This window comes from Anser anser (genome assembly GCF_964211835.1).
Source record: "Anser anser genome assembly, chromosome: 20".
NCBI classification, from domain to species: domain Eukaryota; kingdom Metazoa; phylum Chordata; class Aves; order Anseriformes; family Anatidae; genus Anser; species Anser anser.
Window position 1 is genome coordinate 9,162,874 of NC_139741.1, and position 27,552 is coordinate 9,190,425.

Here is a 27,552-nt window from a genome sequence, read left to right on the forward strand (position 1 = left end):
AAGATAAAAGGCTTTTTAATTATAGTTTGACCTTCTGCAAAACAGGCTGAAAAACCTGATGTAATAATTCCTATATCAACCCTGTAACTTGCACCAAGTCTTTCTGTGCAGCACTCATCCTGCCCGCTGTCCTACCTGCTGTATTGCAGCAGCTTCCAGCCTCCACTCAGGCATCTCACACGAACAGGCTCTGCCCCAAGGAGCTCACTTAGCTGCGTCAGATAAATCCCATTGCTCCAGGAGCAGCAAAGGCTTTAGCCAGCTGAGCACAAGTGGCATTTCTTCAAAACAGCACATTTTTGGAAGAAACAAACACCTCCAAGGCCTGAGATGCAAAAGACCATGGGTTCAGGAGGAGATCCTCCAACAACAAAAATATATACAACCCCTTCCCATACTCTTACATAACATGACTTTATAGGGGTAGAGAGAGCAAGTATAACAGTTGTGATATGTTGACGCGAGTAATGTCACTCACTTCTTGCCTTGTACAACAGATTGACGGATTGCCAGCGCAGAACTTTCAGACGATTTCTAAAGGCAGCAAGCTGAAGACAAACTGTCAGTGGAAGGACCAAGATCTTTTTTTGAAAATGAATAAACACAACCCTTGAATCCCCAAGCACTCTGGACTCTTATTAAAACAAAAGCACAATCCAAAAGAACAAATCCTGATATGAGCCCACAGAGGAGAACAGTCTGTCTTCTGCGTAGAAAAGATGAAAACTGCTTTCGTGAAAGATGTCATTATTTATGTATCAGCAATCCAGACCAAGAAAAACAGGTTAATTCTGGAAGAAAATCAGAGGGCATTATGGGGTTTTCAGAAACCCAGCAATGAATCAGCTAACCAGAAAATCAGATATTTCCTCTGAAGCCAGTCTCCCACGATGACTCTTCCCAATTCTGGGCACAGCCATGACATCGACTTGTTTGGAGAAGTACACAAGAAAATATGTTAATAAAATGACACTGATCATTCCACATGGCATCAAGAATGAAACATGCTCCCTGTCCGTCATCTGCAGAACACGAAAGCTGCTCCACAGATACATATATTTCAGGAGTAGGTGCCACATAGGTACACAGATCCATAGGATAAAATGGCATTATAGAGCTCGTTGCTTCAAACCTGTCAGTGTGCAAGCCTGTACCGAAGTCTACTACCAGTTTACCAGCAATGTTGCATGTAGTGAAGAAGGTAGGCCAAGATGAAGCAGTTTTTAAAGGTTTCCTGGAAAGCTGCCGTGCCAGACTACTCTGTGGGAAGGGAGTTGTCTTCACAGCAGTCCTCAGAAAAGCTGAAACTCAATTCACTGGATTTCTGTAAAATAAGCTTCAGTTTCATCTGATGCCAAATAAGCAAAGTTGCAACTGCTGTGGAGTTTCAGTTGACACATAAAGCTTTATTCTGGAGCTGTGTGGACAGTAGGCAGCATCTACTACTCAAAGGGCCATAAAGAACTGAACGTAAGCATGCTGCAATAAAGAAAGTACCACTCAAACCTATCAACAGATAGGGACAAAGTCTGTCCCTTTCAATTAACGTCAACATAGCCACTGCATGTGATGGGTCTGTAACACAACCACACAGCAGTCCTGAAAAAAGGTCCAAACAAGGCACCAAAATTATAACAAAGACAGAGAGATGGTGAAGAGAAACTGCATGTTTTAACCAGAATTATTTAAGCGCTACAAACTTCAAATTTTCCTGTTCTAAGCAAAGCAGGCGTAAAGAGTTCGGCAATCCTGTGACCTGTACCCAACAGATGAATCTCTTCACCTAAGCTTGCACAACAGATGTGTAGAAAGGACATTAAGGTCATTCCCCTCAGTTTTCAAAGCAAAACTTGACCAAAACAAAAAATTACATGCAAGTTTTCCTAGACGCTTGGTCAAGTCTAACACCTTTTCTTCCTTGCACCCTCTCTCTCCCAGCACAGCATCCAACTCCTCCTGCCTAGCAGTCTGAGATGCTCTGAAGTGTTGTGGACTATTCTTGGTATCACATCCTGCCCTGGAGCAGCTATGAGAGCTGGAAACAACATCTGACAGAGTTCTGAGGCTGCAGACCCTCGTAGCAGCATCTCCATGCTCACCACATCGCACAACAGCTTCAGACTATGGTGGAGCTGCTGAGCAACAGGACAGGAGCGCTGCAAACATCAGTTATGCAGAACAAAGGGATGGATGGGAGAGCCTTGGCAAAATAAAACTAAGTAGCAGAAATCATACAAATGAGCCTGGACCAGGCTGGGGGGTGGAAGAACAGGCAGCAATCCTGTTGCCTGCTGAGATTCCTGAGCTGGGAAATGGACGATGCAATGCCAGCAGAAGGCAGCATGCTGCTTTCAGTCTGCTCATCCAGATCCAGACTGGGTGTGTTTCTGCCCTCTTCGTACAGGAACTTCATCATTTACATAATTTACCCGGAGATAATCAAGAGCTGGCTTGAATATTGCATGAATTAATCCAAGAATCCTTATGCATGCTACACCCAGGAAAATGGTTTATTTTCCCAGACACCTCAGCTGTATTGCTGTCCAGGTTTCGTGCACTGGAGTCTGCAGAAACATTCTCCCTCACATCAGACTTTCAGCGTGGGCTCTACCTCGCTGAAATCAATGAAAAGAAACCTGTTGTCTTCGCCAGGTATGAACTGGGCTATCAGGGCATTCCAAGCAGATTTGTAATGAAGTAATTGCCTTGAATACTGACATTTATACTCTTGTATCTGTAGGCATGACGAAGAAAAAAATATCTCTTGCACAAGAAATCTCTAGTCAAGCATAACTTGAGAGTCAGCTGTTTTTCAATACAAACAGTAAGGTAACTTATTAGGCAGTGGTTACGCTATTTTAAAGTACACGCTGGCATTATTTCATACCAGCCTTTAGGCTTTACTATTCAATCTGACTATTTCTAGTTTTCACCTTGCTGTGCTTTTTAACTTAGTACAATGCAAAATACAGTTAAATGGTACCACCTTGGAACTTGGGCCTAATGCCATTTGTTGGTCCTACAGCAACTGGAGCCAAAAAAACAGGACTTATTTGCAGGAGAAACAACCTGAACAACATCAGTTTGTTTTTGAAGGAAGACAGCAAACTCCTGGATAAGTGGGAAACATTCCCATGGAAGAGAAAGACACACCTGTAAGCTTCCGGTATTTCCTTATTATGAAAACTGATCTTGGGGACGAGAGATATTTACTCAGCATTTTTCTCACTTCTTGCTACCAGAAAGAGTGGATTCATCCACAGCACACACAAAACTAAGTCTCTATAGAGACCATCATTTCACAACAACCTGATCTTTTCTGTTTATTAGCAGAGGCTTGACTTAAATTTTTCAATACTGTATACACAGACCTATATCACATGAGCTAAAAGAATACCCCAATAATTGACAAGATTAGGTGCGGCCAAATGTTTTTCTCATGCGGTTCAGAGATATCGTAGTCAGGCAGCATCGTCTCAAAACATAACGAAAGATGACACTTCATCAGACAACATAGATGTGCCAGGCAATAAATCTTGCAGCAGAAGGCTCCTTCCTATTTTAATTCTAGTCGACACCGATGGAGAGATACAATTGTCTTTCTCAAGCTACGACAGACAGGAGAGAGATGAAGCCAGAGCAAACACCCCAAACAACAGAAAAGAAAAAAAAAAAACACAACACAACACACTGAAATACTCAGGATTTCATTTAAATCCCAGTGCACTCATTCTGGTCTAATAAAAATAGCCCACCCCACTGTTTGCACAATCCCTGAGATCAGTAGATATTATCCTACAGCTGCCTGCACTACTCAGAACCGTACGGAGGCTTGCTTCAGTGGGGCACCTCCATCTGTCTCCCCCTCCCTTTATCGGATGCTTCATTTCAGCCCCAAGCACAAAACTGGTGGGAGATCTCCCCTGCCGTGACTTGCGAATCTGTGCCCTGCTGACCACAAAAAGGTGTCCCTAAAGCTTTGACATTTTGCACTGTTCTAGGATCTGCCATCTAAAGGTTAGCAAATAAAGCTGTTTTGCAGTACTCCACAGGAGTGGGGTTTTTTTATTTGGCATCTGACCATGGCGGCTGTCAGCGCATGCAGAAAGGGCTCTCGTGTGTAGCAGCACAGACAATCACAGACTACAAAAATCCACCTAAGAATAGGGTAAACGTGGCCGCAGTTCGCCTGTGCCAGATTGTGCTGCACTGGGTACAGCACCAGATTTGTCCAAGCCACCTAGCCTAAAGCTCTAGCTACGGTACTGCGCCGTGGATCGGTCCTGAGGTAGGAAGCGTTCACTTTCCATCCCCAGCCACATAACCAGGCAACAACAAAGTACAAAATGAAATCCCAGCACCTCGTCCCCCTTCCTGCACTCCAGCCGCGCACAACAGCCAGGCGGGTAAGGAAAAAAGCAGCAGTGGCAGCAGTAAGAGTCAGAGCCAGAAGAGTTTAAAACATTACCTCTTAAAGAGAAGATTTAGATATATTATCTAGTGAAGTCTATTTGTGTATCAGTGGCCACTTCTCCTTCAGAACAAATGATCAGAAATAGCTCCTTCGGTACTAGCAGCTCAGCGCTCACAAATAACCCTTTGACAAGAAGCCAGAGTGCGCTCAGGGAGGATATACGGCCCACCGGGACCAGGACTCAAACCAGCTTGCTTCTCCTTCTTCCTCTCCTTCTTGTTGTCCAGCTCCCTGCATGCCTGTGGGTAAATCACTCAACCTTCCCGTGCCTAAATCCCACATTTGTGTAACAGGGATAATTGCTCTTTGCTGCTACTGAGAGCCATTGTCAGATCACATTGACTAGTGATTGACAGGAGCCTAGGTACTACAGACAGCACCACCGAAAATTGCCCCTCTGCCCCAAAATGCTTGATGAGAAACAAATGTTCATTAAAGAAAAAAAAAAAAAAGATTTCAGATTCAGTTCCCTAGTAGCTACCACAATGTCCTTTCAAGATTAGGCTTTTAACCTGACATTAAAAAAAAACTACATGCACAATCACATGTGATAAACGTAATGACAAAACTACAGAACAAAGAATGTGGGCAATACTGTTCGTTCTAGCTTAAAAAAAATTACAGCGCACTCAATTTGCCAGTTTTATAGGTGATGTGACAGGTCCTCAGTTCATCTTTGGACAATGTGAGAACAGAATGATTAGCAGTGTATGATGACAGTGATCGCTAGCTGGTTCCTGGAGAGCTGATAAGTTATTAAGCTAAACAATGCATCACTATTATGAGCAAGTCAGTGCACTAACTGTAATTTCCTTGAAAGCTGAGCGGTGCATGATTATACTTGTCCACTCAGACTCCCTGCTGGCAGCTCCGTATTCTGCTATTGTTCGGAGCTCCACAGCCTCCCCAGTACCCAGGATACAGCCGCCTGAAAATGTATTCTTCACATCCAGCCCCCGTCGTGGCAGCTGTCATCTGAAGGGTACCGGGAAGAGAGACATTCTCTATCCTGAAGCACAGCTATTAGAGCCCCTGAAAACATGTGTTTTTGTTTGTCAGCACAAGCTACCTCTCATTTCTCGTCGAGGCAATTTCCATTTCAAGAGTGCTCTGACTGCAGAATGACATATATACATATATATTATATACATACATTTATACATGTTTGTGTGTGTGCATTCAAAAACACACACGCACACAAGTACATCCCTGGCTATTTTCTTTATGACGCTCAGGAAGACTGCTGTTATTACTGGAAGCTCGAATGGACATCTTGCAACCCTACTTACGTTTCTCCCTCAAGGTATAAGCAAAAAAGACAGAGCATACCTTCAGTAACGAACCTAGGAGAAGTAGGAACAGAAAAGGCAAAAGAGAAGGAAAGCCCAGCAGTCAGATGACAGGGATTTCAAGTGGCTAATGCAAACACGGACTGGAAACATGGCTCTTGTCTATCCTACCAGAAAGAGGCAGTTTAGCAGTGGTGTTGGTGCAGGGAACGGGAAAAAAAGAGTCAGGCTCCTACTACAGAGCTGCTCTGTGAGCTGAGCAGGTCGCTCACCCCCTCTGCGTGCCTCAGTTTCTCCCTCCACGCAGAAAGCCAGCCATGTCTCCCAGCTCTCAGAGATGCAGCCAAAATGCACCAAGATGGGCGACCCCTGAGCACCCAGCAGCTGCAGGGATTGCAGCTGCACAGAGGGGCAGTGCAGGGGCCTGATGCTGCACTGCTGAAAAACGGAGTAAAGCGAGTCCCTAACCCACATGGTTATGGGGTAAAAGGAGCACAGAGATCCCCATTTTGATTCCCTGAACTAATTCTCAGCAATGCATCTTCACTCCTTCCTGCATTAAGTTACACTAAGCCTCCCCCCCGGCCTTGGTACACTTTCACCATGCTTTTGTCCTGAAAGGTTGTCAGCAAGCCTGTCCAGGAGGCAATTTTTTTCTTAAAACCCCCTAAGCGTTTTTCCCTCCCACAGTAACAGACATTTCAGAGTCTAAGCCCCATTGGTTTCTAATGAGCCTTGGGGTGCCAAGTGCTTAAGCCATTTTTTTTAAATGGGACTTAGGTGATTCTGAAAATATTATCATGTACCTCACATTAGATTTGATATAAAGTGAACATTAAGTGGGAAGAAAACCTGACACTGAGAACATTTGACAAGTGCTTAAAAGGTAGAGTCTAATTCATTTCAAACTTTGTTTTATGTAAGACTCGTTTAAGGAGCACCATGAAATTCTCTCATTGTCCTTTTCTCTGTGCTGATCCTGCAAGGAATATATACACAGTAATATGTTTAAACAAGCCAAGGAAAATGTACCACTCTATTTTGAATCCAGGAACTGTTCTATTCCTGTCATTGAGTGTTTTGGTTTTTTTTTTTTTTTCCAAATGCAAGTAAAAGGGAAAAATCGTTATTGTTGGAATTAAAAACACAAAAGGAGCACATGTAATACACAAAACATGATACTAGTGATACACAGAAGATGTGCTTATCCTATAGTTCGGAAAAACGGTAAACACCACTCCTGTTCATGTATCTCATACTTCACAAGTAAGTTATTTCTGTCCCTACAACAAGACCTAATCATCTGACCATTCTCCTGCCCAGTAAAGAAGGGCTAAGAAGTCAAACAATCATTTGTACCCTGACTCCAAAATTAGCCATCCCACAGCTGCACTACAGCAGCTGTCCGTGAGCCCGTGCCATACACATAACCAAAATGATTTGGCTTCAAAGGTGCCTTTTTTTCCCCCACTGAACCTGGATCACGCTCGGCAAGCTGACAACCTCCACAACAGCGGAGGTGGGAGCTGCTGACTCGGGGCCAGGAATCTCAACTGCTTGGCTACGATCCTCCAACTGCACCCGCAGCTATCCAGCCAACAGGGGCCGCGCCTAGAGATAGAGTCAGGAACTGCTTCAAGTGCTGGGGCCATCTACAAATCCGTAAGAAAATGCATGGTTATGTTCCAGTCAGGGAGAGCTCAAAAGGAGATGCACTGCAGTAACATGCCACGGAAGGCTATCAAGCATGGATTAACAGCCAAGGATGTACTGGCTCAAAAGCTTGCTGATATACTACAAACATAACAGAAAATTAATTTAAAGCATATACTGATGCACATCTCCAAAGGCCACCAATGTTACAGGAGGCATTTTACACACACGTGCACACACACTTTGTCATTTCTGACTTTTTTCCTGTTTTATTTCCCCACCAAGAAGTAGGTCATTATCACTTGTACGCTTCCACAACGAGATACCCATTGAAAACACGCTGCTTCACAAGCCCATTAAAAGCTAATAGATAACCATATTGTTTTGAGACTATTTCATATTTAAATCATTGCCTGAGATTACCATCCAGCCACCATCTGAACGAACAAAGCCATTCAGATGGGTACAGGACGCACAAAGTCTTTTTACATTAGTCATTCCAGGCTGATTTCACAGTGCTGCGCGAAGGAAAAGTATTTATTTCCCTTATGCTGCAACACCAGAAGAGCTACCAGGGGACAACTCGGTGATTCGGCACAATCCCTTCCCTTTGAGACCTCTCTCCTTGCCCAGACGCACGGCGTCGGTCCTCGCTAGCACGGAGCGCCTGTCCCGGGGTCAAGCCCCGGCGGCCCCCGAATTACAGCACTGCGATGGGTAATGTGGCAAGGCACAAAGCCAAGGAAGTGACTGTGTGCACAGGAATTATGAGAACCACTCAGAAAGGCAGGGCGTTGGAGTAACTTGATACGGGTATGAGGGCTATAGAGAAAACTCTTCCATATAGTGTGGTTTCATCGCATGATGACTATTGCAGACAGATTTCAGGAGCTGTGCAATAACCAAAGCACCAGTTTTCCTGCAGGCCATCCACCACACAGTGCTGTGTGCTAAAGTCAAACCGAGCACCATTTGGACTCCATGCCATTCTAATACTCTCTCTTACCTGTGTTGACATAAATAAAATTTTCATGTCGAGGGCTGGGGTTGAAGTGGCTTCATTAGTCTTGTACATCCATCTAACAGTCCTACAAATCGTAATTCAGCTGCCTGCACTGATACAAAAGTGAGTACATGCCCTTTCCCAAGGCCAGCTTTGCTCTTATCCAGCTATGGAATTTTTTGGCTTCTACTTTGTTTAAATTAGAGCAGCCTCGAGGCTGCTCTAACTTCAGCTCTTTTTTTTCTTTAAACAATGTGCAGCCAATAAGCAGTTTCACATGAAATGCTCACGAAGAAACATAAAGGACCGATAAATTAATGCAACAGACAGTTTCGCTTCCATACCGAGGGACCTCTCCAAAGCTAAGAGGTCATATAACCCCACTATTACCTTCAAAAACCACTTCGTCCTGTTTAAATGAAACATTAAATCACAAGTTATACTAGGTTAGGGAAAGCAGTGCCAAACAGAACAAAGTTATAATGTCGGGAAGGTCAACAACACCTCAACTCACAGGACAGCAAAGCCACGTGCAGGGCTTTAAGTACAGGATTCACCTGGCCAAAACCCTGCGGGACCATCTCTACTCAACTGTGCCTTAGCTGGGGGGGGGCGGTTGGACCAGATGATGGCCAAAAATCCTTCCCAACCTCAACCACTCTGTGAAGATGTGCTGTTTTCTACTTCTGTAACAGCACTGTACCAGGCTTGGACTGAAAACACCACAAAAAGGTTAAGGATCTACTACAGCATTAACCAGCATTAAGTCCCACAAGAGGCTACCATGTGGTTATGAGACCTCAGTCACCAAGCCAACCTTGTGCTTTGTCGTTCTTCTCCCCCCTTAAAGAAAACCCTAACGCTTGCTTTGGTCAAGCTGAATTATTGCAAACCTCTGCTTTGCTCAGCCAAAATCATTCTGGTCTAGCAAAGAGGTCCCTGCTGGCCATCAAAATGCTGAGACACCTGTGTGCCAGGGACACTGAAAAGAAAGTAAACGTTAAACCAAAAATCTCCATGTTAAAAGCAATGCTCTGGTCTCAAGGAATTCCATCATTTTACGCATTTCTATCTACCATTGCCTCATCTGCAGTGCCGGTAATTCAAATCCGTTTCATTTTCCAGAATAACGTATTAATTTTATTTGCACAGAAATCTCTACAGTCTACACTGCTGAGTTTTGCCTGAAAAAAGACCTCTTAACAAAAACAACGATCTATCTTGATTTGTGTGCCCTAGCCCACGGAAGATAAGCATTGCAGGACACACGGCCCCACCACTTGCTGCAGAAACCCATTCACCAACTGTTCTAAAAGCCGTGGTGAGCTCGAGAGAAGGAGCCACAAGCGTGTATGGTTTCACACCTTGCTACCTCAGCACACGCAAACAATTTATCTCCGTAGCAATGAGAGGTGAATTCTACCTTGCCCATTTTGCAGCCCAGTAGTTAGTACATGAAAACAATTAAAAGTACAATTTTATTTTAACATTATAAAATCTGATCTAAAGATTCCAGATACCTGAAATCATTTTTCAAGTGATGGCATCTTACGCGTAAGGAAGATTATTTAAATAAGAATTAACTATCAAAGGAAGTATGTTTCTTGCTGAAACTCCAAAGCAAATTTAACAAGTCAATTGAGGAGAAATCGGTGACAAAGCAACTGGAACCAGTCCATTTACGCAATAAGCCAGATTTTAATAGCAACAGCATCTTCTGCAAGAAGAGTAATTTGAAATGAGGAAAATATTCTCTCAGTTTAGTTGAGAATGATCACTAGTTCATTCCAGGTTGAGACACAAATTAGGAACTGAAAAAGCAAGTAAATTTGTTTTTTCTTTTTTTTTTTTCCCCTCCAGTCTGCAAACAAGAAGTAGGTGTGGGAGGCTGAGATCTACTAGCTCTAATCTCTTGACAGGCATAGTCTCACGTCACCATCAATTCAGTTTGTTTTATACAGATCAGAACAAATTGCTTAGTTGCATACACAAAATAGGTTCATACTTTTTTTTTCTAAATACTCAGCACATTTAATGCTGTTTATTATTTAAAAACAGCAAATGAAAATGCTTGTTTGCCACGTTATAACCAAATTCCAATTTCCACCCAAAAGCAGCATGAAGAAGATCACAACTGGAAGATTAATCATGTAATAAATAAGTCATCCATCATTTTCAAAAAAGCATAAAAATAAAGACTGAGTAAATCTATGTAAATGTATACAGTTGCTTAGATGCATACAGAGTATATCCTTCTCATTACTAAGAACAACCTTTTTTCTTGTTGCCGAGACCACATTTATTTGCAAGTGAGTGCCTTAGAGGCTATCAGCAGCGGAGAGTCAATCGCTCTTTAGGAAAAGAAATAAAAACTACAAATGTTAAACAAGATTAACATGGGCCATTTCCATCAAGGTCTCTGACTTGTCAACTTCGGCCAACTCGCCCTGTAAAACAGGATATATTCTGTAGCATAAAGGGTTGAATGCTGATCATTTAATCACAGAACTAGGATAAATATTCAGGTATCACTAAAACCAGAGCATATCATTACCCAGATCCTCTGACACACAATATTTCTAAAAGTCTGAACAGAAAAAAAGACAGGAAAAGAGAGTCACACCTACGTTTTAACTGTTCTACCCATGTCAAAACTTGTAAATTTTCCCCTCCCAGCTTTAGAAATTGCCGCAGCATCATCTAAAAAAAAAAAAAAATCCACCGATTTGAATACTTTTATATAATGCTTCAAGGTTGCATTTTTACTTTAAATTTGTGTAGTTTGCAATACCTTATGACATCTCTGGTATCCTTTGTAATGAGGACTCTAAAACTGTGGATTAAGAAAAGGAACGTTTCCTATACAGTTACGTCTGCATCAAACACATTCACACTTATGAAGCAGTTGGGTTCCTTCTTTACAAACAATTTCTACTAAAAGAATTTGGGCTAAGGATAGCCGACTGGCAACTATAAGCTACATCTCCCTACAACTACTGGACAGTAATAGCACAAGTATCTTAAAAAACACTTATTCCATCACATTAATGAAACTGAATTGGACCAGAAAGGTCTGAAAAGCAATTGCTTTGCCAACTGAGCCATCCACACAATAGTGCGTCTCAAAGTCCTCCAAAGATTACCAATGGTTTGCTGCCACCAAACAAACTCACTTGTCTTTTCCTCATGCCAATGTTGTGCTAAACAGCAACTCCGACAGCTCAGCGTTAATGCTGTGAGCCCTCTGAAGTAGGCTGCAGTTCAGAAGGACTTTTTTATTTTACTCTCCAGTTAAGAATATTTAACCAAAGTAAGGAAGCCAGTTCTGGCCGGTGAGGAAGTTTAGGCATTCATTGCTTTCTTTTGGTTGTGAAAATAAAACTTTATCAACCAGTACAAAATGTTTATGATACATCAGACCACAAAAATGAGATCTGATTCTCTGTTTCCATGGGCAGCACAGCAAAACTTAGTGCAGTAAGTCCGAAACTAACGGGACCGTATAGTCATGAAAAAGGCTTTATCAATCTTTATTTCCTTTGTTCCCTAATAAAACATTTTTGTCTGTTGTTTTCTCAACAACTGTATCTTATAGTTAGTTATACAAAACCAAGCTGAGCTCAGGGGGAGGAGAGATCTTTTTACTTTGAAATGATAACTGCAACTTACAGGCTTTGCTCTGTTGATTCTGAACTGCAATGAATGGAGTTATTTCCTCACATTCCTGTTGTATAATTCTTCCTTCACCAGCCTTCAGCTATCAGCAGATCAGAGCTGGAGTTTACTCTGGAGTTGGCAGTAAACAAAAGAACAAATCTGCACTGTTTCCTCTGAAAAAGAAATCGTAGCCCTTGTCCAAATACATTAAAAAAATCAAAATATGCAGGACGATTAAGAAGTTGTGTATTAGATAAATGAGGTACTGTGCTCATCAGATATTAAAAAAAAAAAAAGAGTAGAATTAATTGAAAAGATCTACATATTTATAGAGGACAAACAAGGCACTGTCAAATAGTTCCAGCTATCAAACGGGGCCTAATTTAAGTTATAACTCAGCAGCAGGAATAGCCTGTGGATTCAAGCTATTGTGTTAATGAACAACTCAACTGTTACTTCTTGATGACAAACGCACACCAGTCGTGCGTTCCTAAGCAGACCTGCAGCGCTGCTGCTGAAGCAGAGGAGCACCCAGCTTGCAGAGGGAGCCATCTAGGAACTAACAAAAGCCACATTTTTCATTTAAATATTGACTTTCATCTGAAAGTAATAAACAAATATTCAGCTGAAGGGAGTTTTAACAATTTACATGGCAAAAGATAAATATTTTTTTCCTCTTTTTTATTTCTCAGCTCAACATCAGTGGGCACCAGTGCTGCTTCCTCTGCATGACTGAACTTGTACCGTATCCCCAGATGATGGATTGCGTCTGTGCAACAGCTCTGCCCATGGACAGCAGCAGTTCAGCACGGGAAATGAGGAATAACAACCACCCCACGACAAGCTACAGCCAGGTGTTTGTTTATTTAAAAGGCAAATGTCCAAGTTCAGATGGGGGGTGGGAGAGGAAAGGGAGGAAATCTTAAAAAATGAACAGTTCTGTTACAACGGCCAACATCTAAACCAAACATTTCTCCAGCTACAAGGCGCTGTGGGTTTGGTCCAGAACTGCTTCTTTGGTGCAGATTCTGCCTTCTGAATCCCATTTACTTTCTAAGTGCTCCTGACAGCTTCTGACCGGGCACCAGCCTTAGGGCAGGCTGGGGACACAGGGACACTTGCCAGGCAGAGACAGGAGTAAACCAGGGCAGTGTCAGAGCAGAAAAGAAAGGAAAATAACAACAACGTTTGAAGATAAGCAGTAAGAGACTACCAGGAAGGAAACCTACTCTTTACAAGGTTTAATGTATTAAAATACCACAGAATGTCCTCACATCCCAGTGGTAGCTGGGACGCCCAGCAGCCCTGAACAGAGCGATGACGTTCACAAAGAGCTGATGTCCTTCATTAGGCCCAAACAAACATCTATTTGCTCTCCCTCTCATTTGTTTGATTCTCCCCAGCTCTCGCTGGTCCTGACCAGCAAGCTCAGCACCACACAGGGACAAGGGAAGGCAGTCAGGAAGGCCAAGTGCTTTTGGGAAGGGCAGGCAGGTGGCTTCGGCCACCAGGCTCCCCATCGCTCCAGCCTTCCGTGGCAACGGGACATCAACGTTTGGGTCCCTCCGTAACTGGTAGTGAGCCAGCCAGGCTGAAAAAGGAGTCCCCAGACCTCAGATACCACACACCAAAAAGAAAAAACAGAGCCTTTGCCACACCAAAAGAAAACAAGAGCAACCTGTTTTAGTGAGTCAACACCGCAGAAGCCTCCATTCAGTGGTCTTCCTGGGACATCCCGGGTGGCAGAAGCCAAGAGCAAAAGGTTTTAACAACAGGAGTAACTTATCCTTGCTGGAAGATCACCCAATGCTGCAGAGTGGTCTGTACTTTATAAAAGGGACATAAATGCCCCTCGTTTGTCTAAGTTTATACCACAGGAATGGACTACTGATCTCCTGAACTCCCTCAAATGATGCACATTTTAAGATATATTTCAAGCACTTGTTCATCCTATTATGTTTTGAAATCCAAAATAGATCTTTTATTACAGTATCTCCAATTTCAGGACACCTAAACAGTAAACAACTGATGAGGGAATGAAAAACACTTATATTAATAGCAACAACACATTGCTTATAAGTAGGGGTGTCGATTATTACTAAGCAAAAGGGACACATCACCAAAGAAACTATCACAAAGTTAGCAAAAATAACAAACCTAGCTTCACAGCTTATTCACATATGAAAGAGAAGCCAGTTTATTCCACACAGCTTATCGTTGTTTATTTCTCACTACACTTTGATTGGAATGAACATTTTTAAGCACCTCTCTGAGAACCCCTCCCGCCTCCGAGCGTCCCCTGGCAGAGGCAGCGTGACAGCAGTGCTGAGCACGGGGCAGAGCCCAGCCTGGCTCCTACAGCCCACCCGGCTCCTCTGGGAAGCATCTCTTCTCTCTCGCACGCCCAGCCCCATGGATCTAGTGCCAGATCTGAAATCTGAACCTTGCAAAGTGCCTGTGATTCTGCTTGAAGCCACCGGTGTGCACAGACTGCACCTCTAGAAGGCGACCTGGGAGCCTTGCAGAAAAAAACAAGATGCTTTAGAAATGGCTGCCTTAAACACTCCTGTGATTGAGGTCTCACCCTTCACACATGGAGAACTTGTTCCTTCTCTTTAGCACACTGAAATAACAAGGACCACCACAAACTAAATGCTATCAGAAAACTCTCAATTAGAGATTTTACGATTTTCGACGGTAGGCACAGGACCTACTATTATTTTAACTGCCCAGCTCTATGAACAAACCAACCTCTCAACTTCACCCTAATTATAACTTAATATCATTAGAATTTAAATAATACCTTTCTCCCTCAACTACTTCAATTCTCTGTTTACCACCAAACCTTTATATCAGGTACTGGGACCCAGAGAGGAAAGGCTACTTGTTAACTCATTGACTCCAGATGTTCGAGGGTCTACCTCAGCACTACCCAGAAATCAGCAAGCAAAGGCCAGTTCCTTTATACAGACACAGTGCTTGGAAAAACCCTGACCCCACTTGATTCTCCAGGACTTGAACTCTCCGTATATATTTTTATAAACTCAAAAGACAAGGTCAATCTCACTTTTCCCTATTGCATGCACTAGTGGCTCAGTGCAGGCGTTATCCAAGACTTGGAACTGCCCTTCCTCCCCCTCCATCCAGATTTAATTCCTATGCTGTAGAGGGAGATATAGTTAGAAGTGTGCTGCAAGCAGGATGAAGATCAAGACTGGAGTGTGATAACACATTAGGATATCTATCAAGTCCTCAAGCAGGTCATTTGGGGCACATCACCCAATAGCATGAGATGTTTCAACCCTGCAGAAAGGAGATGCTTAATTTTGGTGGGAGGGAAGCTGCTCTTCTTGCAGCACTACAGGTGGGAAGGATGAGCACAGTTCTCTGCCACTGAGAACGAGCATTTACAGGGGCACGTACAAAAGCAAAAGGATGCAGTGTTAAAACCAGGCACAGTTACATTTTCATACACAAACACAAGGCACACCTTCTGAGTAGGTGAAGATCCTTGGCACCAAGGAACCCGTGAGCCAAATGCAGACAGGTCATGATCAGCAAAACACTAGGATGATGACGTTGAGAGCAACAGCAAAAAGATGAGGTACATGCAAATCTTCAGCATGCAACTAAACATTACAGGGACCTGATCCTCCACTAGGGTGCCTGGCAGAGCTCAGGTGAAGTCAATGGGTCTGCACTTATTTACACAAGCAGAGCACCAAAAGCACATTGCTCAGCATAACTAAGTTGGGGTTTCACTATTAGTTATCATTTGACTATCTGTCTCAATGCATCTCTGCATAAGATATCTCATACCTAACAAAGTTATGATTAATAGCGTTTGTCTTTCAGCTCAGCTCAGCCCACTGTTTTATTCACTACTGGTCTCACCTCTTCACCTCGTTAACTGCTTTCTTGCTTCTGGCCATCGGAATAGTTCCAAAATTGCTGTTCTTTGTTCAAAAAAATACTGCTATTGTAACAGAAGCTAAATTAAAAGACTCATGACATGAACAAGGGCAGACAAAGTGGCAAAAGGCCAACTAACGAGAGGGAGATTTGTTACTTTTCCTTCCCAAGAGGATTAAGAAAAACGTACAAGATTTGAAAAATTGTTCCAGCCCTATTCCCTAGTGCGCGAGACTGTGAAAGATATTCCAATACTCCCTCCAGATCACCTCTCAGAAGTAAGAGCCTATGCAAAACTGGAGTTTCTTGCCTTACCAACGTAAGGATACTGGTGATGTCATTGCCACCTCTCTGGATCACATCTGTCCCTCAAGTCGTTATTTCTCACCAGCAGCCTTGCAGCACAGGTAAGAGCTCTGTTTAAGGTCTCAATGGGAAAAAGATAGGTAGTAAAAGTAACGGGCATCTTTATTATCTCATCAGAAAGGATCTGCAGAGATGTAGGCCACCTTCTGCTTTCACCCCCCACGTGGTCCTTCCCCAGTAGGGTGATCGGGGGGACATTTGTCTTGCACATGAATAAAAAGTTGTCGTCTCCTGGGTGCATCCACTTCTTAGAGAAGTGAGAATAAACCAGCAGGACCATAAATTCAGTTACATCTCTCAGAGACTTTCGCTTCTCATGCACACACATCCATCAGAGCAGAAGATCCATGGGGCAGGGGCCTTGGGTGCAGCAACCCAGAGGAGAAAGAGCAACATCTCAGCACTATCGGCTGTCTCAAGAACGACACGGGCAAGCTTTCCCTTCTCTCCCCTACATCCCTACTCTCTGCAAAAACAACAAAACAAAAGGGAAATAAACAGAAGTTCCCCATGCCAAACAAAACCTTTCCACAAAAAGCTTTCTTCCTGACCAGTGAGGTTCCACGGAAGCGTTATTGATACTCACTGTGCATGGAAAGGGCCAGACACCAGTGGCCAGAGGAATCCCAAACTGCCCGGTGCTGCACCCCAACGCGGGACCAGGTATCGCACCCCAGGGCAAAGGGCACACTTGCTGTCCAAGCCTTTCACACCTCTCTACGTACATATACGAAATTTAGCATGAAGCAAGAAGAAAACAGGACCATCCCATGCACTTAAATACGTAAATAGATCAGTAACCCCCAACCCCCAGCCTATGCATTAGAAGTGACAGGTTTGAAGATTTCACTGCTGACGCCGATAGCGACACTTTGTCAGCGGGGGGAGCAACAGCCCCCCCCCCCCCCCCCCCCAAATCAGCAACCGCTTTCAATTAGCAATGAAATAACACATGAAAAATAGAAATTTAAGATTGAAGAGCCTTTAATACCCTGCTGGGTATTCAGGGACAGCAGTAAACAAGGTGCTGATGTGCATTACGCTGCAAACAACGTTAGTGCTGAGCCAAATGGGATGAGCCCCAAATCAGAGTGAGATTTCAATGCATGAAGTTTAACTGTGAGATAAGGGACTGTAATCAAATTACACCACAAATAGGTCCATTCATCCGTAAGCATTATTGCAGAGAGAGGATTGAATTACAGCTTGGAATAAAACAATTTAAGAAATAAAAAGCAAATTTATTATCTATTTATTATTGTCCTCCTGCCAAAGAAAATTTCCCACCTTCATTACAAGAATGCTATCTAAGATGAATCTGAGGAGAAAGCTGAAATACCAATTACCAGGCTGGAAAAACAAGAAGAGTTTGAGTCGTGCTATTTACATTCCCATTCCTCTTTCTGAATAGAGCAACAAAGTCAACAAGCGAAGTGAAGACATAAGAATATGCATTTGCAATTCAAGTTGTTTTGCTGTGAAAGGCCTAGGCAGCGAGGCACACTCGGTAATACCGGCCAGAGCGTTTTCTTTCCTTCCCCTAAGAAAAAAATAAAATTCTTCACGGTGCCTTCCATTACAGTTTGTTTTTTTTTTTCCTCCAGAAAGCTATCACAATCCCTATTACTCAACACCACGATTTTTAAAGAGCACCAAGTGCAAGGCGAGCATTTCCCCTGCCCTCCTGCAATCCGGCAGCACCAAAAAAACACCTTTTAGCGCAAACCTTTGGACGAGCCGCCCCGCCAGCGAGCGACAACAACCGGGAGGGGAGGAAAAAAAAAAAAAAGGAAAAAAAAAAAAGAGCGAGAGAAAAAAATAAAAAAGAGCAAAAGGGAAAAAAAAAAAAAAAAAGCAAGAGGAGAAAAAAACACCAGCACCGAGCTCTCCTCCTCCTCCTCCTGCCGCTGCCTTTGTTGTCCGGCGGTGGCCCCGAGCCTGCCCCCCCGGCCCCCACCTGTTCCCGTTGCGCTGCCCCAGGACCTTTTGGGGGGGACCCCAAACTCCGGCCCTCTCAGCTTGGGATGGGACTGGAGAACTGCAGGGAGGACACCCCTGTCCCCCCAAAACCACCCCTCTGGGGGGCAAGGTGCCCCCCAGGGCCAGCACCCCGGCTCCTAGCGAGGAGGGTGCCCCCCCCCCCAAAACGCAGCACCTCAAGGTGCCCCCCCCAAAAACGCAGCACCCCCGGGTGCCCCCACCCCTGGCAGCAGCACCCCGGGTGCAGGACGGCCGGGGGGTGCCCCCCGAGCTGGGTGCCCCCAAACTCCCCCCCCCACACCCAGGGGCGAGGAGGGGGCTCCCCCCAAACCCCGTCCCCTTTTGGGGGGGAGCGGGGGGGGTCCCCGGCACCCACCTGGTCTTGGAGGAGAGGAAGGCAAGTTTGATCAATCCGTAGGTGAAGAGCTGGATGCTCTCCTTGGCTATGCTGGCCACCCGGAGCCTGTGCTCTAGGATGTGCAGTTCCATCTTTTCCTCTTTCTCATTTGTAGTTCATCTAGCCCCGGCGTTAATGGGGGGGCTTGGAGGGGGGGGGGCTGTTACCGCCGGCGCCCCGGGCTCGCTTTTTGTGTTGCCGTTGCTTTTATTATTATTTTTTTTTCCCTCCCCCTCCTCTCTCTCCCTCCCTCCTTCCCTCCTCCTCCTCCTCCTCCTCGCCCGGCTCCTCTCCCCCTGCCCGGCTCCGGGGGCGGGGACGGGGGGGGTGCAAAAGTTGCGCGGGGGGGCGCGGAGCGGGGCGGGCCGGGGCCGGGGCCGGGGCAGGGAGCGGAGCCGAGCGGGGCCGAGCCGAGCCGAGCGGGGCCGGCCGCACAAACAAGTTGCCACTCACGGCCCGCGCCTGCGCAGCGCCCCGCCGCACGCCGGGCCTTGGAGTCCGCGCAGCCACCGCCGGGCGGGCGCCGGCAGCCCCCGAGTCCCCCCCCCCGTGTCCCCGCTGGGGTGGTTCGGAGGGAAAGCCGGGGTCCTACCTGCGAGCCCCCGGCCTGTTCCTTTTTATTTTAAAAAATTTCATTTATTTTATTTTTACTTTAATTTACCTTATTTTACTTTATCTTAATTTTATATTATTTTAATTTACTTTATTTTACTTTATTTTATCCTTAAAATTATTTTTATCTTTAATTATCTTTATCTTATCTTTATATCTTGTATTTTATCTTTACCTTGTTTTACTTTATCTTTACCTTATTTTACTTTTTCTTTACTACTTTATTTTTCTTTCATTTTCTTTATTTTCTTTATTTCCTTTATTTTAATTTACTTTATTATTATTTATTTTTCTTTATTTTTCTTTTATTTTATCATTTGGCTCAGGAGGCACACAGCGCAATCCTTCCGGAGCCAAGACCCAGCAGAAAAGAGAAGCTTCAGAAGTTTTCAATAATAAAGGAAATACTCTTATCTTACCCCTTTTATCGTCCTATACAGAAATACTCCCATCTTACCCCTTTTATTGTCCTATACAGAAATACTCCCATCTTACCCCAGTTATTACCCTACACAGAAATACTCCCACCTTACCCCGTTTGTTCTCCTATACAACCGACGCACAGCCCGCATCAGTTTCCCCACAAAGCAAAACCGAAGCGAACAAACCACCCCAATGTGCACCCAGGTGTTACAAAAGGAGAGCTGCGGTCGGTAGGAAGGCCAAAGCAGCCGTGTGAGGATGAGGATGGCGGTGGCCGTGCTGCCAGGGAAGGACGGGTCGGGGCTCCACACCAGCACCCCACTGGTGGGGCAGCTCCCGCACACTGGCCTGACTGCGCCAAGGGTGGGGGATCTCAGAACCAGGACCAAAAATTGGGGTTTTAACCTCCCATGTGGAAGGGTTCACTCTGGCTTTGGACCACGCTGATTCTGCTGTGAATAAGAGCAATACCCAGACTGCTGTGTCACTTTTCATTGCTGGATGACAAACCGACTTTGTAAAGACCATCGGTTACAGCCCTTGTGCTCTGCATGTGGGGAAACTGAGGCACGGGCTGTGTGCAAGGGGCAAGACACAGCTCGGTGAGCTAAGCCCCTCTCCGGGCCACTCTTCTGCTTGAGATGAGCTTCCACAGTTCAATAACCTTTTAGGGCCTGTGTTCCTGTGGCAGAAATCCCTTGAATCCAGGCCTGCTGCAAGCTTCAGAAACTAGAATTTCCAAATCCTTTCTGCTCTGTTAATTCCCGCTGGATGGCTGTATTCCCCCCGCTGGACGCGTCCGTTCTTCTCCTGCCCATGGCCATACTTCTGAGAGGCTGTCTAAATTCTGTTATATCCCAAAAGGAAAACCTTGAAATCAGAGTCATTCGTATCAATAGTTTGAAATCATTTGGAGGAAAGGAAACAAAATATTGAAACTCTCGTACATTTTTTAAAAGCCTTTAAAAACCTAGGGGTTGTTTTCATTCGTTGCCTCACGCGTAAGTCCTGATGACTGTAGGCGTTGCATTTTAGGAAGCTGAAGCGGGTTTTTAATCTGCTTCCACTGCTAGTTCAAGGTCTTGGTCTTCAAAGCTCTGGCTGTATCTGTGCCCAGCTACAGAAAGTGCCTGCACCTGCATCTGCAAATCACAGAGATAGTTGTGTTCCTGCGGGACAATGCAGGCCGCAGAGTCCAGAAGGAAGCAGCCAGGGACAAAACATTTGCCGTCAAGGTTGCTGTGAGCTTCCAGAGGAAATCAGACAAACGTAGCCTGAACTGCTTCTAGGAAATGCAGCAAAACTTTCCTCTTTTAAAAGATTTTCCATCATAATCAGGACAGCATTCACAATATCGACTCTTTGCCTCCCCGCTCAGAGACAAAATATGCTGCCCCCAAGCAGAGCTTTCTCAACCCAGAGAGGGCAGGCACTCCAGGAGGGCCACCAGGGAATATGCTTTTACCAGCCTAATTACCACAGAAAATGCTTACATGAAACAATGAGAGATGGTAGAACAGACCCAAAGGTAAAATCAGTGGGACCTTTTGAAGCAAGCAAATCATCAGAGACTTTTGTTCCGCCTGCAGGGAAGGAGAAAAGAGGCCCTGAGTTAGTCATCTGGATTTACTAAAAAAAGAAGAATCGAGCAAACAAGCAAAAAAAAAATCCCCCCAAACCCACAAAACACAGAAATACTTCTTCATTTTTTAAGTTTACATCTGCTCCTCTCCAAAATTGCAATTTCTTTCCTGGGTCTGACCAGCTGCTCCAAGCCTTTCCAAGAAGGCCCGAAGGCCTCGCGGGGCAGTGAGTGCAGCCCTCGTGGCTACGTGAACCTTCGCACAGCTGACTGTAGGAAGCATTAGGAAAATATCGAACCCTACCAACACACAACCCAATTTTCTCCACATGAAAAAAAAAAAAAATATGCCTAGCTCAGCACAGGCACATTTTTCAAGAGCAGGCAACCTGGCAATTAGCCAAAATACTATTAGGTGCCCCCTCCTCCAGTTGCCATTAGTATTCAGATCTCTCTCTCCCTCGTTGCCAGGTGTACCTGGGAGTTTCCGTGCAGGGAGCAGGCTGGAATGCGTTGTTATTACATACAACATGCTGTAATATCATTTAATTATTGCAATTCCAAGTTTTTCATATTTTTTGCAGCTCGAAAGGACTCTCTTGGCCCAGCCACAGAGCAGGGACCTGTTGTGCAAGATGATGTAACCACACTTTTTTTTTTTTAATTAAAAACAAAACCCATTCCCTGCCCACACAGCTTCCAATGTCAGTTACCACAGCACATGCTGGGCAGACAGAACAAAGAAATGGGGAGAACGGACAAGAAAACAGGAAGATGAGATAGCAGCCAAACAAATCTCAGTATGAGGACCAGGCACCATGACTCACCTCCTGCCTGGAGGGGGAGCAGAGCCCTTACAAGCCATCACAAGTAGAAGAGATTTCTGAGTGCCCTAGGTCGCGGACCACCGATAACGCTTAGCAAACTCTGGGCTTTGAAGCCCCAAGGCCAGAAGCGGCTGGGTTTCCCTGTAGAAGTGCAGACCGTACTTGAACAGATGGGCAGTTTTCAGATATTTCAGCTTCTGCTCATGTTCACGTGAACCTTCTTACCGCGAGCAGGGCAAGAGCCATCTCCTGTTCGCCCCCAGGCACCATTTGTCTAGTACTGAGGTCCTCTGAAGGAATGCAGTGTTTTATGATAACCCTAAGTTCAAGAAGATAGTCTGTATTGTGCCTTGAACCTTTGCCTCAGCAGCCAGGTATGGGTCAACAACAGGCCTCTGGGAGACTCTAGCTCTCCTGAGTCCTTTGTCCCAATGCTAAATTTCTCATAAACCACACTGCAGCCCAACACCCGAGTCTCTGCATACAGATCGCTTCCACTCAAACCGAGACACTCGAGAACAATCAGCGTTGCAGGAAAGAGAAATGGGAAACGTAGAAACAGTTTAGGTGAAAGGAATGTAATTACGCACTGTGATGAACAGTTCACCAAGAGCAGCGCTGTGCACAGAGGAAAAATAAAGGAGAATTTCTAATCACGTGAGTCATCATGTTTTATGCAGTTACTCCAAACTACAGCAGGATATTTCAGTATTATTTTAGTTAGCTGGTGGAAGGAAGTTCTTATATCATTTGTGGTCTCTTCTGATACCATAAAAAAGCCCCAAATTACTCTATTCAGTTCTCAAAGATGAGGCTATGGTTGCCTTTTACAGATAGATTTTTAACATGCAGTACCTAAATTCTTGGCAATAAAACCTCTTTTTCAAAAAGAAAAAAGAAATATAGTTGAAATTCTCTCACACGATTTGTCTGACATGGCACTGCTGCAAACCTAACATTACTCTGCTGTTAGCAGAATTATGCTTTTCTTTCAGAAACATCTGAAGTTCAACAGCATCTTGACCTCTGACTAGGGCTCGTACCGGCTTCTAAGATGTGAAACAGCAGATAATACCAGTCCCAATGTGAATGACGTAATGGCAATACCCTGGATAAATATGCCCAAGGCAAGATGAATCCAGTGTCGCAGTTGTTTATACTAGCGTTTGCTTTTCCGCAGTAGACAGAGCATATGAAGTTCTTAGCACGTCTGTGGCTCTGGTGCGAAACTGGGGTCAGCGTGCATTTCTGGGGTCCCCTTCAGGCTCAGTACACAAGGGACACAATCTGTTCCAGTCTCGGGGAGCACTTTCTGAATGCAGACTGTGTTCAAAGCTTTGAGGACTGGAGGTATCTTCAGGTCAGTCTCAGGTTTTGACCAAAAGGGAAGCCATCACATTTCTTAACCAGTTTATTTGGGGATGAAAGTTACTTAGTAACTATAATTATCCAGGAACCCTTAGCTGAAGTTAAACAGGCCTTTCTGACCCAGGGAGGGTAACACCTCTTTACACAAACCGGTGAGCAGAGGCACAGAAAGACAGGCAAAAAACAAAGCTGTGCCATCAGCTACTGCCATTTTGGACGAACAATTCACAGGACACCGCCTGGCCATGGGACCCCTGTGAAGTTGTTGGAGGCAGACAGACAGGATGGCTTTACAGGCTGTTGTCTTACACTTCCAGTGACAATTAGTCTCTCTCAATCAGTTCTTTAAGAAAAATCATGTAAAAAATAAAAAAGCAAAGGTAAAAAAATAATAATAATAAAAAAAAAACTTCCCAAATGATAGCTTCTGGGCTTGCTTGTGAAAAATTACCCATTTGTTTAATTGAAAAGAGCGATTTATCAAGCTAATTTCCTTCTAGCAACCAGAGACCTTTCAAAACTTGATTGCAGTTAATGTGCCAGTGTTTCAAAGCATTTTATTCAACTATCAAATAAGCTAATGAAGACCTTTAATTTACTGTTGAAGTACAAAGTGGGCTGAGCAGGTCAGGCATTTCATGCTCCCAGGGCAGCAGAGGTGCCGATGAGCCGCTACCATTGCACCAGCCCCTGCGAGGAGCCCAGATGTCCAGCAGGAGTGTTACAACCACATACCTTGCTCAGGGAGGGGAGATAAATACCTTACCCCCTGGTTCCCAGCTATGTCCTATGCTTTGGTGACACTTAACAGCTACTGTCCCTGCAGAACAGGAAACAACAGGACTCCCAGTCCTGGGCTAGCAAAAGCAAGCTTTGGCACTTGTAATCAGCATTACATAGCTTCTGAAGCAGCAAGTACGGGTTGCATATAGTTGGACATACCAACCTCCAACTGCTGTACCAACGAAAACTTAGCACTCCAGAAAGCAACAGGCTAATGCTGTGACCATCTAAGGCAAGCAGAATTTGCTCAACCTTGGCCTGTGAGGAGCCTAGTACAGGTATTTGGTGTTTCATTCCAATCCCTTGTTCTCCTAACTACTGGCTGACAAAGCCTGTCCACATCCTTGAATGTTCAATGGACACAGCCACTCCTACGAATCTCTCATTTGCAGTAACACACACATGTATTAATGAGTTGCACCTACAACTCTACTGGAAACATAATGTCTGGGAGGGAACGTGATTATTAACAAAAAGAGGAAAAGTTGTGCATGTGTTGCTGAACCAAAACATTACCCGACATAGAATCGGAAAGTTTCCTAGCCACGATGCTGATCACACACTGGTTACTGATTAGGTGAGCTACTTTGACCCGTTGGCTGCAACCATCAGCACTGAGACAGACCCAGCTCAGCTCACTGGCTCCACATGAAGCCAGGTGAAATGGCCAAAGTCATGTCCACTTCATGATGGCTGAAAATCATCACTGATGCAGAACTGAGACAAGCACGGCTCAGGCTGTGGGAGGGACATCACAGCTACTGGGAGGTGTTAAAGATGACCTCATCTTCTTTTGCTTCTGGTATTGAGACAGGCGATTAAAGAAAATATTCCCCCCTCCTCCTGCCAGCCTCCTAAAGAGCAACACATCTGCAAACACATTCTGCAAACCTAAGGGAAGAAAGCCAGATTGTAGCCTGCCTTATCTCTTCTGACTTGCTAAATGTATTTCAGGCCTCGAGCATCACATGACTGCACATAACGTGTGGGTACAATAACTAATGTGGCTTTCATAACGGATCAGCAGGGATCAGCAATGTTGAACAAACACCCTTATTTGCAAAACCACCTTCCCAGCCCATGAAGCAGATGATCTTGTCTCCCAAGGGTTACAGTTTGAAGTTAATGATCCACAAATTAAGGATTTGGAGCTTGTGCGATATTTATCCAGAGCTCCCCCTTCACCTCACTGTTTTACACTGAGTCAGACACTGTCTCTGCTCCACAGAAACCTGGTGCAACAAGCGGCCAACTCCTGATATCACAGGAGGCAGTGAACAGTTCATTTTCTGCAAGAAGGTGCCTATGGTGGGGACAGGACTTTTTTTTTCCATGGGAAAGCATTGATCAGATCTTGCTGAACACCCTTAGTTATACCCCCAAGTGAAGAATGAATGCCTCCTCCTGACTGCAACACCCATGGGAGATGCTCAGGGAGTGGCAGGCTCCAGAGCAATCATGGGACTCCTCCCAAAGACCAAATCAAAATATAAACTACTAAAGTTTTCCAGAACAGTTTTCTACACTCTGGAAAGATCCCATTGCACAGGAGGAAATCCTGTATGCTCTACTGAAACACAGGATTCAGGCGTCCACAAGATTTAATTCTGGATGAAATACCACATAGAAAAATTCCCTGCCTGTCACCTCTCACCTTCTCAAGAAATTATATTCCACATCTAGATGGTGAGAACTCCTTATTTGCCCGTATATTTATAGAGAAATGTGCACAGAAGGCAATTTACTTCTGGTCACACCACACTTCTTTTACAACTGGTATAGCTAAGTCAGGCTCACAGGGTTTTGTTTAGGACTTGCCCTTTACACCTGCAGACCTCTTAAATCTCTTGGTATAACCGAACCTCAGTTGGTATAACCTCTGGATGAGTCCTGTGGCTTCGTTAACTTTGTGGGCCTGTGACTGCCATGCTCTTTACTTGCTAGGGAATTTCTGGCTGTGGCAACGCATTTACTGCTGTTGAAGCTGGCTTTAGAAGTTGCAGCTTGCCCTAGGGGACTAATTCCTACACATTTGCTGTGCTAGTCAAAGCTTTTGTCTGGCTGCAGGACGGCCAGGGAGCTCCTGTGTCAGAAAAGTAGCAAAGAAAAGCAGACAGGGGAACAGCCTGCCCCCTTTGAGGGAAGCTGTGCAAGCCGGCTAAATCCCAGCCAGACACAAGGCCCTGCTGTGACAAAGCGGGGCCTGTTGGTCACTTGTCAGTAAGAGGCATGTCCAGGCCTCTCCAGGCACGAGCTTGGTCTCTCGAGCAGCTTCCATGTCCCCTGGCACGTTATCATGTCCTTTCCTCCTTTCAATCCTGTTTGTCTTCTGCAGCAGGGTCTTTTTTACACGATTACTTTGACACAAGTGATGCCTCCTGGAGTGATTTGGAGGATAAAACCAGTTGTTCCCATAGTCTGTAACGTGGAGTCTTCTTTCAAATATCTCAACCCTCGATTCCAGACAGTGCATTCCAGCAAATACTTGAAAACACTCTCCTCCTCTTGCCTCTCATGCCAGGCAAGACTTTAACCCATTGCTAACCCCTGCAAACAGGATACAGCAGCATGCACAACAACTACTCTCGTGCACTTCATGGATTTTAATACTAGAGACAGACTAAAAGCAAAATGAAGGATGGAGTAAGAAGATGTGAAAATCACTTCACAATTAGGAAATGCACACCTCTTTACCTACACAAGGCCTGCTTCTACAACCCTTGGGAGTCAGGTATAATTGCTTCAGGTTCCAGTGTGCAAGTGCAAAAACCACAGAAACGCCTCATCTATGCACAGGGTACCTCTGCAGAGAAACGGACATGAGTTTTTGCATCTTTGGATTGTGTGTTCCTTCAAGATGACCAGGGAATACTTTCAACTTGGTTTATACACCATATTTGTAGATTCATAGATGCTACAGGGGAGGAGTTGCCAAAATAAATTCAGCGATTGTTGTGGTTTAACCCGGCTGGCAGCTAAACACCACACAGCCGTTCGCTCACCCTCCCCCCTCCCTCTCTGGGATGGGGGGAGAGAAACGGGAAAGTGAAGCCTGTGAGTTGAGATAAAGACGGTTTATTAAGACAGGAAAATAATAATAACAATAATAATAATAATAGTGATAATGGTAATAGTATTAACAATAATAATGTGTAAGAAAACAAGTGATGCACAATGCAATTGCTCACCACCCGCTGACCGATGCCCAGCCTATTCCCGAGCAGCC

The 27,552-nt window shown here is 44.7% G+C and overlaps 1 protein-coding gene and 2 long non-coding RNA genes across 18 annotated transcripts in view; all 3 read right to left on the reverse strand.

The window, feature by feature from the left end:
* LOC310884561 overlaps positions 1-18,703 on the reverse strand; it is a 50,217-nt gene extending 31,514 nt beyond the window's left edge. Inside the window, exon 1 of the long non-coding RNA XR_014574281.1 lies at positions 136-18,703. This is a non-coding gene — a long non-coding RNA (uncharacterized lncRNA). The remainder of the gene's footprint in view (positions 1-135) is intronic.
* CASTOR2 (cytosolic arginine sensor for mTORC1 subunit 2) overlaps positions 1-19,147 on the reverse strand; it is a 121,099-nt gene extending 101,952 nt beyond the window's left edge. Inside the window, exon 1 of the mRNA XM_083806494.1 lies at positions 18,711-19,147. Within this exon, the coding sequence (XP_083662620.1) occupies positions 18,711-18,823 (113 nt within the window). The 5' untranslated portion in view covers positions 18,824-19,147. The remainder of the gene's footprint in view (positions 1-18,710) is intronic.
* A 280-nt stretch (positions 19,148-19,427) lies between these two features.
* The window catches only part of LOC310884555, a 38,442-nt gene continuing 30,317 nt past the window's right edge, over positions 19,428-27,552 (reverse strand). For 12 of the 16 annotated variants that reach the window (XR_014574256.1, XR_014574257.1, XR_014574258.1 and 9 more), the window contains 2 exons: positions 21,260-21,349; positions 19,428-20,908 (listed from right to left, as the gene is read on the reverse strand). This is a non-coding gene — a long non-coding RNA (uncharacterized lncRNA). The remainder of the gene's footprint in view (positions 20,909-21,259; positions 21,350-27,552) is intronic. The other 4 variants (XR_014574270.1, XR_014574271.1, XR_014574268.1 and 1 more) reach the window with 3 other exon arrangements.